Source organism: Oncorhynchus gorbuscha, linkage group LG19 (genome assembly GCF_021184085.1).
Source record: "Oncorhynchus gorbuscha isolate QuinsamMale2020 ecotype Even-year linkage group LG19, OgorEven_v1.0, whole genome shotgun sequence".
Taxonomy (NCBI): Eukaryota; Metazoa; Chordata; class Actinopteri; order Salmoniformes; family Salmonidae; genus Oncorhynchus; species Oncorhynchus gorbuscha.
The window spans coordinates 22,754,351-22,772,332 of record NC_060191.1 but is presented as its reverse complement, the minus strand read 5'-3'; the positions used below and the strand labels follow the sequence as shown (position 1 = coordinate 22,772,332).

At 48.0% G+C, this 17,982-nt stretch overlaps 1 protein-coding gene across 2 annotated transcripts in view; it reads left to right on the top strand.

The window, feature by feature from the left end:
- Window positions 1-17,982, top strand: part of LOC124006216 (pleckstrin homology-like domain family B member 3) — a 34,338-nt gene that overhangs the window by 10,698 nt on the left and 5,658 nt on the right. For both annotated transcript variants that reach the window (XM_046316065.1, XM_046316066.1), the window contains exons 2-12: window positions 5,313-5,461; window positions 5,700-5,810; window positions 6,151-6,288; window positions 6,831-6,959; window positions 8,422-8,604; window positions 12,569-12,679; window positions 14,312-14,413; window positions 14,563-14,650; window positions 15,392-15,581; window positions 15,922-16,009; window positions 17,578-17,730. In XM_046316065.1, coding sequence (XP_046172021.1) covers window positions 5,315-5,461; window positions 5,700-5,810; window positions 6,151-6,288; window positions 6,831-6,959; window positions 8,422-8,604; window positions 12,569-12,679; window positions 14,312-14,413; window positions 14,563-14,650; window positions 15,392-15,581; window positions 15,922-16,009; window positions 17,578-17,730 — 1,440 coding nt within the window. In that variant the 5' untranslated portion in view covers window positions 5,313-5,314. The remainder of the gene's footprint in view (window positions 1-5,312; window positions 5,462-5,699; window positions 5,811-6,150; window positions 6,289-6,830; window positions 6,960-8,421; window positions 8,605-12,568; window positions 12,680-14,311; window positions 14,414-14,562; window positions 14,651-15,391; window positions 15,582-15,921; window positions 16,010-17,577; window positions 17,731-17,982) is intronic.

Below are 17,982 nucleotides of genomic sequence, written 5' to 3'. Positions count from 1 at the left end.
AGTGGAGAGAGCGGAGGAGCGGGGTGACGTGAGAGAACTTGGGAAGGTTGAACACCAGACGGGCTGCGGCGTTCTGGATGAGTTGTAGGGGTTTAATGGCACAGGCAGGGAGCCCAGCCAACAGCGAGTTGCAGTAATCCAGACGGGAGATGACAAGTGCCTGGATAAGGACCTGCGCCGCTTCCTGTGTGAGGCAGGGTCGTACTCTGCGGATGTTGTAGAGCATGAACCTACAGGAACGGGCCACCGCCTTGATGTTAGTTGAGAACGACAGGGTGTTGTCCAGGATCACGCCAAGGTTCTTAGCGCTCTGGGAGGAGGACACAATGGAGTTGTCAACCGTGATGGCGAGATCCTGGAACGGGCAGTCCTTCCCCGGGAGGAAGAGCAGCTCCGTCTTGCCGAGGTTCAGCTTGAGGTGGTGATCAGTCATCCACACTGATATGCCTGCCAGACATGCAGAGATGCGATTCGCCACCTGGTCATCAGAAGGGGGAAAGGAGAAGATTAATTGTGTGTCATCTGCATAGCAATGATAGGAGAGACCATGTGAGGTTATGACAGAGCCAAGTGACTTGGTGTATAGCGAGAATAGGAGAGGGCCTAGAACAGAGCCCTGGGGGACACCAGTGGTGAGAGTGCGTGGTGAGGAGACAGATTCTCGCCACGCCACCTGGTAGGAGCGACCTGTCAGGTAGGACGCAATCCAAGCGTGGGCCGCGCCGGAGATGCCCAACTCTGAGAGGGTGGAGAGGAGGATCTGATGGTTCACAGTATCGAAGGCAGCCGATAGGTCTAGAAGGATGAGAGCAGAGGAGAAAGAGTTAGCTTTAGCAGTGCAGAGCGCCTCCGTGATACAGAGAAGAGCAGTCTCAGTTGAATGACTAGTCTTGAAACCTGACTGATTTGGATCAAGAAGGTCATTCTGAGAGAGATAGCGGGAGAGCTGGCCAAGGACGGCACGTTCAAGAGTTTGAGAGAAAAGAAAGAAGGGATACTGGTCTGTAGTTGTTGACATCGGAGGGATCGAGTGTAGGTTTTCAGAAGGGGTGCAACTCTCGCTCTCTTGAAGACTGAAGGGACGTAGCCAGCGGTCAGGGATGAGTTGATGAGCGAGGTGAGGTAAGGGAGAAGGTCTCCGGAAATGGTCTGGAGAAGAGAGGAGGGGATGGGGTCAAGCGGGCAGGTTGCTGGGCGGCCGGCCGTCACAAGATGCGAGATTTCATCTGGAGAGAGAGGGGAGAAAGAGGTCAGAGCACAGGGTAGGGCAGTGTGAGCAGAACCAGCGGTGTCGTTTGACTTAGCAAACGAGGATCGGATGACGTCGACCTTCTTTTCAAAATGGTTGACGAAGTCATCTGCAGAGAGGGAGGAGGGGGGGGAGGAGGATTCAGGAGGGAGGAGAAGGTGGCAAAGAGCTTCCTAGGGTTAGAGGCAGATGCTTGGAATTTAGAGTGGTAGAAAGTGGCTTTAGCAGCAGAGACAGAAGAGGAAAATGTAGAGAGGAGGGAGTGAAAGGATGCCAGGTCCGCAGGGAGGCGAGTTTTCCTCCATTTCCGCTCGGCTGCCCGGAGCCCTGTTCTGTGAGCTCGCAATGAGTCGTCGAGCCACGGAGCGGGAGGGGAGGACCGAGCCGGCCTGGAGGATAGGGGACATAGAGAGTCAAAGGATGCAGAAAGGGAGGAGAGGAGGGTTGAGGAGGCAGAATCAGGATATAGGTTGGAGAAGGTTTGAGCAGAGGGAAGAGATGATAGGATGGAAGAGGAGAGAGTAGCGGGGGAGAGAGAGCGAAGGTTGGGACGGCGCGATACCATCCGAGTAGGGGCAGTGTGGGAAGTGTTGGATGAGAGCGAGAGGGAAAAGGATACAAGGTAGTGGTCGGAGACTTGGAGGGGAGTTGCAATGAGGTTAGTGGAAGAACAGCATCTAGTAAAGATGAGGTCGAGCGTATTGCCTGCCTTGTGAGTAGGGGGGGGAAGGTGAGAGGGTGAGGTCAAAAGAGGAGAGGAGTGGAAAGAAGGAGGCAGAGAGGAATGAGTCAAAGGTAGACGTGGGGAGGTTAAAGTCGCCCAGAACTGTGAGAGGTGAGCCGTCCTTCAGGAAAGGAGCTTATTAAGGGCGATAAATGATAAGGATGTTAAGCTTGAAAGGGCTGGTAACTGTGATAGCATGGAATTCAAATGAGGCGATAGACAGATGGGTAAGGGGAGAAAGAGAGAATGACCACTTGGGAGAGATGAGGATCCCGGTGCCACCACCCCGCTGACCAATATAAACAGTATGGTGATGAGGTAGGTGAAATTGGGTGGGCTATTTACCGATAGACTATGTACAACTGCAGCGGTCGGTTAGCTGCTCAGATAGCAGATGTTTGGAGTTGGTGAGGGAGATAAGTCTCCAACTTCAGCGATTTTTGCAATTCGTTCCAGTCACAGGCAGCAGAGAAATGGAATGAAAGGCGGCCAAATGAGGTGTTGGCTTTAGGGATGATCAGTGAGATACACCTGCTGGAGCGCGTGCTACGGGTGGGTGTAGCCATCGTGACCATTGAACTGAGATAAGGCGGAGCTTTACCTAGCATGGACTTGTAGATGACCTGGAGCCAGTGGGTCTGGCGACGAATATGTAGTGAGGGCCAGCCGACTAAAGCATACAGGTCGCAGTGGTGGGTGGTATAAGGTGCTTTAGTAACAAAACGGATGGCACTGTGATAAACTGCATCCAGTTTGCTGAGTAGAGTATTGGAAGCTATTTTGTAGATGACGTTGCCGAAGTCGAGGATCGGTAGGGTAGTCAGTTATACTAGGGTAAGTTTAGCGGTGTGAGTGAAGGAGGCTTTGTTGTGGAATAGAAAGCCGATTCTAGATTTGATTTTAGATTGGAGATGTTTGATATGAGTCTGGAAGGAGAGTTTACAGTCTAGCCAGACACCTAGGTACTTATAGATGTCCACATATTCTAGGTCGGAACCATCCAGGGTGGTGATACTAGTCGGGCGTGCGGGTGCAGGCAGCGAACGGTTGAAAAGCATGCATTTGGTTTTACTAGCGTTTAAGAGCAGTTGGAGGCCACGGAAGGAGTGTTGTATGGCATTGAAGCTCGTTTGGAGGTTAGATAGCACAGTGTCCAAGGACGGGCCAGAAGTATACATAATGGTGTCATCTGCGTAGAGGTGGATCAGGGATCAAGAATATGGTGATTGACAGAGTCGAAAGCCTTGGCAAGGTCGATGAAGATGGCTGCACAGTACTGTCTTTTATTGATGGCGGTTATGATATCGTTTAGTACCTTGAGCGTGGCTGAGGTGCACCCGTGACCGGCTTGGAAACCAAGCACTTGGAATGGGGCCATGTATCGTGAGATTTTGAGTGAAAACCTCCTTCCATCATCAAAGGCATTGAAGATGAAACGTGGCTGGGTCTTTCAGCATGACAATGATCCCAAACACACCGCCCGGGCAGCGAAGGAGTGGCTTCGCAAGAAGCATTTCAAGGTCCTGGAGTGTCCCAGCCAGTCTCCAGATCTCAACCTCATAGAAAATCTTTGGAGGGAGTTGAAAGTCCGTGTTGCCCAGCAACAGCCCCAAAACATCACTGCTCTAGAGGAGATCGGCATGGAGGAATGGGCCAAAATACCAGCAACAGTGTGTGAAAACCTTGCGAAGACTTACAGAAAACGTTTGACTTCTGTCATTGCCAACAAAGGGTATAATACAAACTATTGAGATAAACGTTTGTTATTGACCAAATACTTATTTTCCACCATAATTTGCAAATAAATTCATTAAAAATCATACAATGTGATTTTCTGGAATTTTTTTTTCTCATTTTGTCTGTCATAGTTGAAGTGTACCTGTGAGGAAAATTACAGGCCTCTCATCTTTTTAAGTGGGAGAGCTTGCACAATTGGTGGCTGACTAAATACTTTTTTGCCCCACTGTATAAAGTGCCTTGCTAAAGTATTCGGCCCCCTTGAACTTTGCGACCTTTTGCCACATTTCAGGCTTCAAACATAAAGATATAAAACTGTATTTTTTTGTGAAGAATCAACAACAAGTGGGACACAATCATGAAGTTGTTGCAACTCTTCCATAAAGGCCAGATTTGTGCAATATACGACTTATTGTTGTCCTATGGACAGAGTCTCCCACCTCAGCTGTAGATCTCTGCAGTTCATCCAGAGTGATCATGGGCCTCTTGGCTGCATCTCTGATCAGTCTTCTCCTTGTATGAGCTGAAAGTTTAGAGGGACGGCCAGGTCTTGGTAGATTTGCAGTGGTCTGATACTCCTTCCATTTCAATATTATCGCTTGCACAGTGCTCCTTGGGGGGATGTTTAAAGCTTGGGAAATCGTTTTGTATCCAAATCCGGCTTTAAGCTTCTTCACAACAGTATCTCGGACCTGCCTGGTGTGTTCCTTGTTCTTCATGATGCTCTCTGCGCTTTTAACGGACCTCTGAGACTATCACAGTGCAGGTGCATTTATACGGAGACTTGATTACACAGAGGTGGATTGTATTTAGCATCATTAGTCATTTAGGTCAACATTGGATCATTCAGAGATCCTCACTGAACTTCTGGAGAGAGTTTGCTGCACTGAAAGTAAAGGGGCTGAATAATTTTGCACGCCCAATTTTTCAGTTTTTGATTTGTTAAAAAGTTTGAAATATCCAATAAATGTCGTTCCACTTCATGATTGTGTCCCACTTGTTGTTGATTCTTCACAAAAAAATACAGTTTTATATCTTTATGTTTGAAGCCTGAAATGTGGCAAAAGGTCGCAAAGTTCAAGGAGGCCGAATACTTTCGCAAGGCACTGTATCTGTGTATGGTTATTGTAAGACCACATCATTGCACTGACTCAAATTTGTGTGCCATGCTTCTCCACAATGCACTTCCAAAGCTGGGAGGTGAATCGCCATTGTTTACTGTACAGTACCCTCAATGCCAAACCACCTTCTCACAACCTGCGTTCCCTCCTCTCTTTCACTATCGCTTCTTCCAGGGTGTTTTCTCCAGTAACAACTTTTCTGGAAGTACTTTAAAGTGCTTAGTGCTGCTGACACACTGGTGTACTGCTCATAGTGTAGTATCACTTCTGTGAACTGTCACCTGGTTAATTTAGCTCTTAACAATGCAGTGTATTGAATTGCAACTACACTCAGGGTCCTTAGGACGTTCCAACTCTGACGATACCCCATTGAAGTTCACATTTAAAATTGGCAAGGTAAGGGTGCTGTTCAAGGTTAAGGATCCCGGATCCTATACGGTACCACTCATCATCCCACCTTCCATCTCTTTCTATCCTACAGAAATGCCCCTCCACAATACGGACACCCCGAGGAGCCGATGGGAGCAGGGCTTGCGGCCGCCGTGGGTCGCACGATTGGCTGGAGGGCAAAGCCCCGCCTCTTCAGGGGTGGAGTCAGACACAGAGAGCAGCAGCACAGAGAGCGAGAGGGTAAGGAGGAGTGGGTCTCACGTTAACTAGCATCAGGCCTGTTTACACTGGTAATGTGGTCCGAGTCAGACGCTGCAAGGCAAAGCGACTCAACGTACACATCCAACGCTGGAATTGAACCAGTAACTTTGGTGCCACAGTCATCGCACTCTAACCAACTGAGCCATCGGAATGACTTTTTGATCCAGGTTGAATAGTCTCTTTTCAATCGTCTGTGTGTCTCTTCTCTACCTCTCAGTCTCCAGCCAAACGTTTAGAGGCGCGGTCACCGAGGATCCTACCGTTGCCCTCCATGCTGCAACAGCGAATCACAGAGATTGACCAGCAGAGGGAGGAGCTAAAGATAGAGGTGAGACACTGATAGATTAATGAATGAACAAGTTACACCCTCAAGGGCCTGATTGTGTCTCATATCAAACCATTTCTATGGAGAGTGGCGGCTGTTCAGTAAATGTATCTGATGAAGTCTGATTCTGGAACTGTTCACAACAAACCAACTCCTTTTTTGTAATGTCTCCTTCAAAGGCACGTTCTGCATTCTTCATTGTGGGACTAAACATCTCTCTCTCTCTCTCTCTCTCTCTCTCTCTCTCTCTCTCTCTCTCTCTCTCTCTCTCTCTCTCTCTCTCTCTCTGTCTCTGTCTCTGTCTCTGTCTCTGTCTCTCTCTCTCTCATGTCTGCCACTTCAGCTGCAGCTGGAGATAGCCCTGTTGGAGGGTGAGCTGCAGGAGGAGAGGAACGAGCTGCGCAGACACACTCTGTATCTACAGACACTGCAGGAGGAAGGTGGGCAGGAGGAGACGGACAGACAGACGGACAGACAGAAGGTCAGTAGTGCTGTACACACAAGGAGCATAAGGAGAAAGACAGACAGACGCAGACGGACTGACGGATGGACGGTTAGCGGTGCACAGACAGAGCTCCATTCAATACCATCCAAAGCATCCTGTCTTCAGGCGGTATGTTTGAATCTCATGGTTTGGGACCGGAGAGTGATATGGCCTGTACATGAGTAGCTATAGCAGTGAGGTAGACACTGAGTCACTTCATGTGACACTATAGGCCTAAGCTATGTGATAGTGGAATGAGCTGACAAACAGATGGATCTTTATATAAAGGGATGACTGTTCCCTCTCTCATCCCTCATCCTCCTATTCTCTCTCTCTCTCTCTGTTTCTCTGTTTCTCTGTTTCTCTGTTTCTCTGTTTCTCTCTCTCTCTCTCTCTCTCTCTCTCTCTCTCTCTCTCTCTCTCTCTCTCTCTCTCTCTCTCTCTCTCTGTCTCTCTCTCTCTCTCTCTCTCTCTCTCTCTTTCTTTCTTTCTTTCTTTCTTTCTTTCTTTCTTTCTTTTTTCTCTCTCTCTCTGTGTAGGAGCGAGCCAGTCTGGAGGTGGAGAGGGCCCGGGTTGAGGAGCTGAGGAGTAGGTTGGAAGAGAAGGAGGCACTGCTTCCCAGTCAGCCAGAGGGCCAGAGAGAGCAGCTACTGATCCAACTACAACAGGTGATTTACTGATCCAGGAACAGTCCAATGAATGGGGTAGTATTCATTAAGGCACGCAATGTTTCAAAACGTTTTGCAAAACAAAAAGGAAAAGAGCTTCTTTAAGTCCAGGTTGTCCCCTACCTGTTTCAGGCCGTTTTCTTCCGTTCGGTACCTTATCAATAGTACCCAGCTAACTGATTTCATGCCTTGCCACTACACCGTGTGTAAAAGAGAATGCACTGCGTCTTCTACCTGTTTGTCTGCCTAGATGTAGTGAGTGTAGTTCACAGGTAGCCTAGCAGAGTGACATCACCCGCCCTGAAACCTGAAGTGAAGTCAACTTTGTGCAGTGGAGAGCTAGCTTTTGGTCTAGCCTCATATACAGTTGAATTCAGGTGCTAGTGACAGCATGGTTTCACACTGCCTCTGGTTAGAACTCATTTCACATAATGTGTTCTAATTCTAGCCTCTCTGGTCATTGTTATAAAGGATTGCATGTTCTTTCTTGTCGGCGGTACTAGTTATCTTTGTAGTACCTCTTCTACCTGATAGGTCAAAGTGTCATAGAGGTATCTGAGACAGACATGCAGGCAGGCAGACAAAGGGTTCGTTGTGCGTTTTGGCAGTGACACTGGCATGGCGTGTCATTCTGATGACAGTGGATGTGTCCCACATGGCACCCTGTTCCCTATATAGTGCACTACTTTTAACAAGAGCCCAATGGGGCCTGGTCAAAAGTATTGTACTATATATAGAATAGGATGGCCTTTGGGACACAAGCTTGAGAGCTACGACTTGGTTTAATGGTCTTGAATGGAGTGGTCCAACCAGTTGTTTTTTGGTTTAGTGTTCTAAGCCACAGGCTCTTTCTGTACTAATCAACAGCTTTCTTCCATTTTCTGTCTGTTCCTCTCCTTCTGCATCTTTCTTTCATCACTTTCTCTGCGTCCCTCCATCACACTCTCTTTTTCCCTCCATCTCTCTCTGTTCCATCTCTCTTTCCCTCCATCTCTCTCTCCCTCCATCCCGCTCTCTTTCTCTCAACCCCCTCCATTCCTCTCTCTCTCTCTTCCCCTCCATCCCTCTCTTTCTCTCTTCCCCTCCATTCCTCTCTCTCTCTCTCCCCCTCCATTCCTCTCTCTCTCTCTTCCCCTCCATCCCTCTCTTTCTCTCTTCCCCTCCATCCCTCTCTTTCTCTCTTCCCCTCCATTCCTCTCTCTCTCTCCCCCTCCATTTCTCTCTCTCTCTTCCCCTCCGTCCCTCTCTCTTCCCCTCCGTCCCCCTCTCTCTCTCTCTCTTCCCTTCCGTCCCTCTCTCTCTCTTCCCCTCCATCTCTCTCTTTCTCTCTTCCCCTCCATCTCTCTCTTTCTCTCTTCCCCTCCGTCCCTCCGTCCCTCTCTCTTCCCCTCTGTCCCTCCGTCCCTCTCTCTTCCCCTCTTTCCCTCTCTCTCTCTTAACCCTCCATCTCTCTCTCTTCCAGGAGAAAGAGATGGTGGATGCAGCCGGCCGAGTGTTTGAGGACTGGGAATTCCGTGTCCTGGAGAGCGAGGCCGGAATAGAGGAGGAGGAGAGCGAAGGAAAGATGGAAGGGAAGGAGAGAGGGAACGAGGAAGAAAAAGAGAAGGAGATCTCATGCCAAAAGAATGCTGTCAACTCAGTGCAGGTAAGCCAGGGTCAACAAATAAGAAGACGACAACATTTCAGAGAATCTCACAGCTCCAAGCTGGTTCTACTAGTTTGGTTAGAAGCTTATCCCCCACGACAGACTCTCTCTAAATGCCCCCTGCCCCTCCCCCCCAACGGTAGTCACACTCTGTTTGGAAACTGATCCTCACATGTAACCCCCCCGCCCCAACAGTAGTCACTCTCTGTTTGGAATCTGCTCCTCACATGTAACCCCCGCCCCCAACAGTAGTCACTCTCTGTTTGGAATCTGCTCCTCACATGTAACCCCCCCAACAGTAGTCACTCTCTGTTTGGAATCTGCTCCTCACATGTAACCCCCGCGCCCCAACAGTAGTCACTCTCTGTTTGGAATCTGCTCCTCACATGTGACCCCCGCTCCCAACAGTAGTCACTCTCTGTTTGGAATCTGCTCCTCACATGTAACCCCCCCCCCCCCCAACAGTAGTCACTCTCTGTTTGGAAACTGCTCCTCACATGTAACCCCCGCTCCCCAACAGTAGTCACTCTCTGTTTGGAATCTGCTCCTCACATGTAACCCCCCAACAGTAGTCACTCTCTGTTTGGAATCTGCTCCTCACATGTAACCCCCGCCCCCAACAGTAGTCACTCTCTGTTTGGAATCTGCTCCTCACATGTAACCCCCCCCAACAGTAGTCACTCTCTGTTTGGAAACTGCTCCTCACATGTAACCCCCGTTCCCCAACAGTAGTCACTCTCTGTTTAGAATCTGCTCCTCACATGTAACCCCCCCCAACAGTAGTCACTCTCTGTTTGGAATCTGCTCCTCACATGTAACCCCCCCCAACAGTAGTCACACTCTGTTTGGAAACTGCTCCTCACATGTAACCCCCGCCCCCAACATTAGTCACTCTCTGTTTGGAATCTGCTCCTCACATGTAACCCCCCCCAACAGTAGTCACACTCTGTTTGGAAACTGCTCCTCACATGTAACCCCCGCCCCCAACATTAGTCACTCTCTGTTTGGAATCTGCTCCTCACATGTAACCCCCCCCAACAGTAGTCACTCTCTGTTTGGAATCTGCTCCTCACATGTAACCCCCGCCCCCAACATTAGTCACTCTCTGTTTGGAGTCTGCTCCTCACATGTAACCCCCCCCAACAGTAGTCACTCTCTGTTTGGAATCTGCTCCTCACATGTAACCCCCCAACAGTAGTCACTCTCTGTTTGGAATCTGCTCCTCACATGTAACCCCCCCCCCAACAGTAGTCACACTCTGTTTGGAAACTGATCCTCACATGTAACCCCCCCCCCAACAGTAGTCACTCTCTGTTTGGAATCTGCTCCTCACATGTAACCCCCGCGCCCCAACAGTAGTCACTCTCTGTTTGGAATCTGCTCCTCACATGTGACCCCCGCTCCCAACAGTAGTCACTCTCTGTTTGGAATCTGCTCCTCACATGTAACCCCCCAACAGTAGTCACTCTCTGTTTGGAAACTGCTCCTCACATGTAACCCCCGCTCCCCAACAGTAGTCACTCTCTGTTTGGAATCTGCTCCTCACATGTAACCCCCCCCCCCCCCCCCCAACAGTAGTCACTCTCTGTTTGGAATCTGCTCCTCACATGTAACCCCCCCCCCAACAGTAGTCACTCTCTGTTTGGAATCTGCTCCTCACATGTAACCCCCCAACAGTAGTCACTCTCTGTTTGGAAACTGCTCCTCACATGTAACCCCCGTTCCCCAACAGTAGTCACTCTCTGTTTGGAAACTGCTCCTCACATGTAACCCCCCAACCCCTCTGTTTGGAACATTAGTCACTCTCTGTTTGGAATCTGCTCCTCACATGTAACCCCCCCCCCCCATTAGTCACTCTTCTGTTTGGAACAGTAGTCACACTCTGTTTGGAAACTGCTCCTCACATGTAACCCCCCCAACAGTAGTCACTCTCTGTTTGGAATCTGCTCCTCACATGTAACCCCCGCCCCCAACATTAGTCACTCTCTGTTTGGAGTCTGCTCCTCACATGTAACCCCCCCCAACAGTAGTCACTCTCTGTTTGGAATCTGCTCCTCACATGTAACCCCCCCCAACAGTAGTCACTCTCTGTTTGGAAACTGCTCCTCACATGTAACCCCCGCTCCCCAACAGTAGTCACTCTCTGTTTAGAATCTGCTCCTCACATGTACCCCCCCAACAGTAGTCACTCTCTGTTTGGAATCTGCTCCTCACATGTAACCCCCCCCAACAGTAGTCACTCTCTGTTTGGAATCTGCTCCTCACATGTAACCCCCCCCCCAACAGTAGTCACACTCTGTTTGGAATCTGCTCCTCACATGTAACCCCCCCCCCCCAACAGTAGTCACTCTCTGTTTGGAATCTGCTCCTCACATGTAACCCCCCCCCCCCAACAGTAGTCACTCTCTGTTTGGAATCTGCTCCTCACATGTAACCCCCCCCCAACAGTAGTCACTCTCTGTTTGGAATCTGCTCCTCACATGTAACCCCCCCCCCACCCCCCCCCCAACAGTAGTCACACTCTGTTTGGAAACTGCTCCTCACATGTAACCCCCGCCCCAACATTAGTCACTCTCTGTTTGGAAACTGCTCCTCACATGTAACCCCCGCTCCCCAACAGTAGTCACTCTCTGTTTGGAATCTGCTCCTCACATGTAACCCCCCCCCCAACAGTAGTCACTCTCTGTTTGGAATCTGCTCCTCACATGTAACCCCCGCCCCCAACAGTAGTCACTCTCTGTTTGGAGTCTGCTCCTCACATGTAACCCCCGCTCCCCAACAGTAGTCACTCTCTGTTTGGAATCTGCTCCTCACATGTAACCCCCCCCCCAACAGTAGTCACTCTCTGTTTGGAACAGTAGTCACTCTCTGTTTGGAAGCTGCTCCTCACATGTAACCCCCGCCCCCAACAGTAGTCACTCTCTGTTTGGAAACTGCTCCTCACATGTCACTAACCTCCCGCCCCCAACAGTAGTCACTCTCTGTTTGGAAACTGCTCCTCACAGGTAACCCCCAACCCCCCAACCTCCTCTTCTTAAACTGAGACATGAGCGTGAACTCTCCCTTCTCCTCACACTCTACGGTATCACCCTCCACTGTCACATGACTGCACAAACAAGTTAGGCAATTGCATCAGAGGCCACTTTGGGAGGGAGGGAGGGAAAGTGGAGAAAGATGTATAGATGAAGGGAGAGCTCGTCAATTGAGGAAATGTATGAGGAAAGGAGAGGGACTAAAAGTAGAGAATGGAGAGAGATGGTAAAAAGGGTATGGTGAGAGTGGTGGGGAGGGGTTGAAGGATAAAAGGAAGGATTGTATCGTGAGGGAGCGAGAAGAAAGAAAGAGGATAAACTTAGGATATCATGTGATGAGGTGGAAAAGTGGAGAGCGAGAGAGAGAGAGATATGAAACAAGTAATAGTGATGAAAAGAGGGGAGGAGAGAGAGAGAGAGAGAGAGAGAGAGAGTGGGAGAGAGTTTATTCAGCTGCACTGTGGCCTTGCTTGGGTTGACAGCTCATCTCTATACCCCGCTCTCTCTCTCTCTCGCTCTCGCTCTCGCTCTCGCTCTCGCTCTCGCTCTCGCTCTGTCTCTATCTCCTCCTCTCTGACATATTAACTGTGCTGAGCTGACATCACTAATTCTTTATTCCCTGTCATCTCCCACTCCTCTCCTCTGTCATTCGTCCCTCATCTCCTCTCGTAACTCCAATGGATGTTGGAGGGTGTGCCATTGAACACACCTAGAGTAACTGACTATTGACATAAGTCGTGAGACATAACAGATAAGATGCTGTGCACGTTTAACACAACAACTCTATAATGCTAACAACAACACCGACTGGCTAACATGCCACTGGACGTACAGAACACGAATGACAGGAGACAGAATGACGCGGCGTTTAATATTAAAGTGTCTGACATTTCATTTGTCGATTTCTTTTCTTTATTCATTGCTTTCTTCAGGAGCGAGTCCAGCAGCTTGAGAAGCAGTTGAAGGAGATGGAGCGAGAGAAGGACAGAGAGATGAATGCCTTCAAGAAGGAGAGGAGAGAATTGCTCCACACCACTCAAAGGGTAATGAAGGGAACAGAGGCTAATTAATGATCAGCAAATGTCAGAACTTTAACTTAATATATTGATTACTTGTCAGGGAAATTATGATTAAGTCGTATATTCCCAGTGGTTCAAGTATGATAAATATGATACATTCAATGACTGTCCCTACTTGTGCCATCAAACTCCTGCAACTTATCCAGAACACTGCAGCCCGCCTTGTTTTCAACCTTCCCAAGTTCTCTCATGTCACCCTACTGGTCTACTGATAGCTACTTTATTGAGGAAAAAATGTACTTCCTATGCCTGTTATATGTGGTTGTACCACCTAGCTATCTTAAGATGAATGCACAAACTGCGTATGCTAAATGACTACAATGTCAAATGTAAATTAAGTGCTTGGAAGCTAGATAAGAATGTCCGTTGTTGCCAGTGTTTTTATTCAATATTCATAATGGTTGTCTGAAGTGCCAAAGCGTGTGATTTGTCAACTCTCTGCTTGGACAGTGATATGGTTTGTTGTTGAACCAATGACATGCCTTTGATTAGAATTATGACAGGGGGAGTTGAAAAGGGGGAGGAGACTAGTTAGAGACAGGGAAAGAGCACAACTGAGCAGAGAGAGAGAGAGAGAGAGAGAGAGAGAGAGAGAGAGAGAGAGAGAGAGAGAGAGAGAGAGAGAGAGAGAGAGAGAGAGAGAGAGAGAGAGAGAGAGAGAGAGAGAGAGAGAGAGAGAGAGAGAGAGAGAGAGAGAGAGAGAGAGAGAGGCATGACTGAAGAAAGGGAGGGAGGGAGGGAGGGAAGGAAGAAACAGGGAAGAGAAAAGCAGAACAAGGGAGGGTGACTGTGAGGGAGAGAGAGAGAGGGAATGAGTGAAGATAAGCTGAGAGAATTTAAACGCGTCTCTGCAACACCGGTAAGTGGAGAGACACGACAATTCAAATACGCATGCTTCAAGGGTCTTTAGATTGGGTTAATCAGAAATGGGATTTAATACAGGCTAAGTGTGTCAGTTAATAGTAGGACGAGAGAGGGAGTGAGGGAGGGAGTGGCAGATAGGGGGAGAAAGGAGGGACAGACAGTGTGTTTCTATACTACTGTGTCTGAATACAATATGACTTTGTATGCCATGCTCGGGTAGTCATATGGGTAGGAGTCACTAATGAGAAGACATGGAACTGTTTTTGGCAGAGAGAAATTGATTTCATTGCTCATCCAGACACGAGAGAGACTGAGACGGGTTGACAGAGAATGCATGCCGCTTCCGAATTGCTTATGTGTCTGTGAGTCAGGGAGAAGGGGTGGGAGGGCAACCGAGATATAGTGAGAGGGAGATCATTTTTTAACTCATTATGGTGGTGCCTGAGAGCTGGCATGCGTTTTCCATTCTCAGTGAGTTGCAGAATGTCTTTTACTACCTGTTTATACACTCATACTATGTCATTTCATGATGTGTCATGGCTAAATGTTGACCCAACCGTCTTAGTGTATCGTGTGGTCATCCAGGTCTTATGACTGACGGCCTGTCCTACCTAACTGACATGTCTAGGTTATAACAACAACATTCACTTGTCTATTTTTTCACTCTCCTCTTCACGGCTGAGTTTATGCCATAACCGGTTATATAACGGTCATACTCCCATCTCTTATCAGGTCTTGAAAGAGAAGAAGCCACTCGCTGATTGGTCCAACATCCCCAGCTCGGTCCCTTGCATGATGTCACTCTCGCCGCTGACCATTCACAAATCACCTCAGGTGTGTTGCCGGGCCGTTACCACTGACACGGGTCATGTTTTCCAGTTGTATGTGACACATACTGTACATAAACACTGATTTGATTCACTTGTTGTTTGACTCCCAGTAATGTACCGAAACACAAACTCAGTGTTATTCCCTAACTTCAGGAACAAGCCAAAGAATCCGCCAGTTTACCCCGGAGACGGAGCTCGCACCGCAATAATAAGCTCGCCGATAGACCGGTCTCGGCGCAAGGTGAGCTATGATGGGTGTTTAATTATGAATTCCTTTGTGTTTTTTATTTGCTTTACCTCAGAGCATTTTTACATATTTGCTTTATCTTTCTATTTGATCCTCTGTGTTTGTCTGTCTATTTGTTTAGTTCTACCCCATCTCTCTCTCTCTCTCTGCTTCTCTCTCTCTCTTTCTCTCTCTCTCTCTCTCTCTCTCCCTCTCTCCTTCTCTCTCTCTCTCTCTCTCTCTCTCTCTCTCTCTCTCTCTCTCTCTCTCTCTCTCTCTCTCTCTCGCTCTCTCTCTCCGTCTGTCTCACTCCCTCTCTGTCTTTCTCTCTCCATCTCTTTCTGCTTCTCTCTCTTTCTCTCACTCTGCCTTTTCAGTCTCTGCTAAGACGTGTCAGTAGCAGATGTAGCTGTGTGTTATTACCAAGCCGTGAGCAGGATATAGCTGTATGAACTGGATGAGCCAGTGGGGCTACTAGTCTATGGACTGTTCTTTCTTTAGAAATTCTGTTCTGTTTGCTCCACTGCTGCCTATACCCCATTTCCACAATCTCCCTCTCTAACCCACTGTGTGTGTGTTTGTGTGTGTGCGCTGTCATCCTCTCTCTCCCTCTATTTTCTCTCCCCTGCTCTCTCCATTCTCTCCCCTTTTCTCATGCTCTCCTTACCCTGTCTCTTATATAATATAATATGTGCTCTGTGTACTGTTATTGTGTCCCTTCCTCTTTCTCTCTCTCTGTCTCCATCTCTTTCACAGGGCTGGTGAGAATGGTACCTGACAGTCCGAGCCCAGAGCGCTTCACTTCCCCTCTCCCCTCCCACCGGCACAGCAACGGGCACAGCAACGGGCACAGCAACGGGCACATCAACGGGCACAGACCTGGGCCCAGCAATGGCAGTGATCTCCTCACCCCCTGTAACAGTGCTAGTAGCTCCCGTGCTGCCAGGTCAGTGGAGGGGGAAAAGAAATGTCTAAAATCACAACGTTTAAAGGAACATGTTAAGTGTGATTGTGAATAAGAGGAGGTATCTGATTGGCTGTCAGATGGGAAGAGATGAGTTGTCTGTGGAAGATTGATTGGGTGACTGGGTCAGCGTGGAGATGTAGTTGATGTGAGGTGGAGTGGGATAGACTGGTCAGGTGAGTTTTCTAGGTGTGTGTGAGTGAAATATGAATGCTGCTCTCAGTCTGTGTGTGCATGTGTCTGTACGCTCGTACGTCTGCGTCTCCGACGACAATAATGACAGTAACTCTGCTGACATATGTATTTTTCCTTCTCGCTCCAGCCCAAATCTGGGACTTTTAAACCTGGTGGAGATTGAGAGGAGACTGAGGGAGGCCAAAGCGGAGAGAGAGAGGCTTCTCAAAGAGAGGGTGAGTCACCACCATTAACATCCCTAATCACTTCAGACACAGCTTTAGACGTGCCAGGTCATATTCATTAGGGCACACCGTAACACAACGTTTAAACACAGTTTGTTGGCCTCCCGGGTGGCGCTGTGCCACCAGAGACTCTGGGTTTCGAGCCCAGGCTCTGTCGCAGCCGGGCCATGACCGAGAGGTCCATGGGGCGACGCACAATTGGCCTAGCGTCGTCCAAGTTAGGGAGGTTTTGGCCGGTAGGGATGTCCTTGTCTCATCGCACACTAGCGACTCCTGTGGCGGGCTGTTTGATGAGCGCTGTGTTAAGAAGCAGTGCAGCTTGGTTGGGTTGTGTTTCGGAGGACGTATGGCTTTCGACCTTAGTCTCTCCCGATCCTGTACGGGAGTTGTAGTGATGAGACAAGATAGTAACTACTAACAATTGGATACCACGAAAATGGGGGTATAAAATAAAATAAAACAAGTAGTTTATTATTGGACAGTTAATTCAGGTAGTCCCTCCTTGTTTCAGTCAGTTGTCTTCTGTTTGTTGCTTAATAATGAACACAACCCTGTTGTGTGACCACTTACTGATTACCGTACATAATTAACATGACCACCAGAAGAAAAAACACTGTGAAATGGAAGAGCACTTCATAGAAAACGAACATACTCTCCCATGTATTTATTAGAAGCTAAAAACTTGTTTTATATGAGGCGTCAGTACAGAATTTCACCTTTTATTTTAGAGTATTTTCATACATATCTGTTTTACCGTTTAGAATTGACCTCACTTTATTTGTCTAGTGTCCCCATTTTTAAGGTGTCATAAGTGTTGTGACAAATTCACTTATAGTGTATTAAATGTAGTCAAAAGTTTGGTATTTGGTCCAATATTCCTAGCACACAATGACTACATCAAGATTGTGACTCTACAAACATGTTGGATGCATTTGCAGTTTGTTTTGGTTATGTTTCAGATTACCGTTGTGCTCATTAGAATGGTGTCATTTTGGACTCACTTTTATTGTAAATAAGAATAGAATATGTTTCTGAACACTTCTACATTAATGTGGATGCTGCCATGATTACGGATAATCATGAATGAATTGTGATATAATGATGAATGAGAAAGTTAGGTGCACAAGGATCATACCCCCAAAACATGCCAACCTTTTAAGGGAATTTGTCCAAATACTTATGACACCTTCAAATGGGGGGACTAGATACATAAAGTGCTTTCATTTCTAATTGGTAAATGAAAATACCCTCAAATAAAAGGTGACGTTCTGTACTGTCGCCTCATATAAAAATATAATCTCAAATCCAAAAATGCGAGTATAGAGACAAATGAAGTTTTAGCTTTACTGTCCAAATAAATACATAGTATGCCTCAGCCTTGATATTGTACTTCATCTTATCCCCCTGTTGTCAATAAAAGTATGCCTCTTTCTAAAAAAGAAAAACAAATTGATGGTCTTTGAAGGGAGTCACCTTCTCCTCCAATATGATTGATAAGGACACGAGGAGATACGATGCACAGAACGGATCATTGAGATGGAGCCTGTGTGTTGATCCAGGAGGAAAGGAGGCAGGTGGTGGTGGTGGAGGAGAGGAGGCAGAGAGAGCTGGAGGGCCGAGGAGCAGCAGAACCAGTAAAGTCCCAGAGCAGGCTAGTCCCTGACCTAGAGGAGAAGCCCAAAACCAACAGTCCTGTCCCCAGCTCCCCTGAGGTACGTCTGTCTGGCTGCTCTGTCTTTCTGTCTGGCTGTACTGTCTGTCTGGTTGCTCTGGCTGTCTGTATTGTCTGTCTGTCTGTGTGCTCCATAGCGTTATACATCCTTTCTCCAACCTCTCCTTTTCCCCTGCTTATTGCTCTCTCAATCTGTCTTTCTTTCTGTCTCCTTCTCACTAACCTTGTGATGTTGACCTGTTTCATTTGACATGTCTGTTGTGACATGATATACATTATACTCATTATTCTT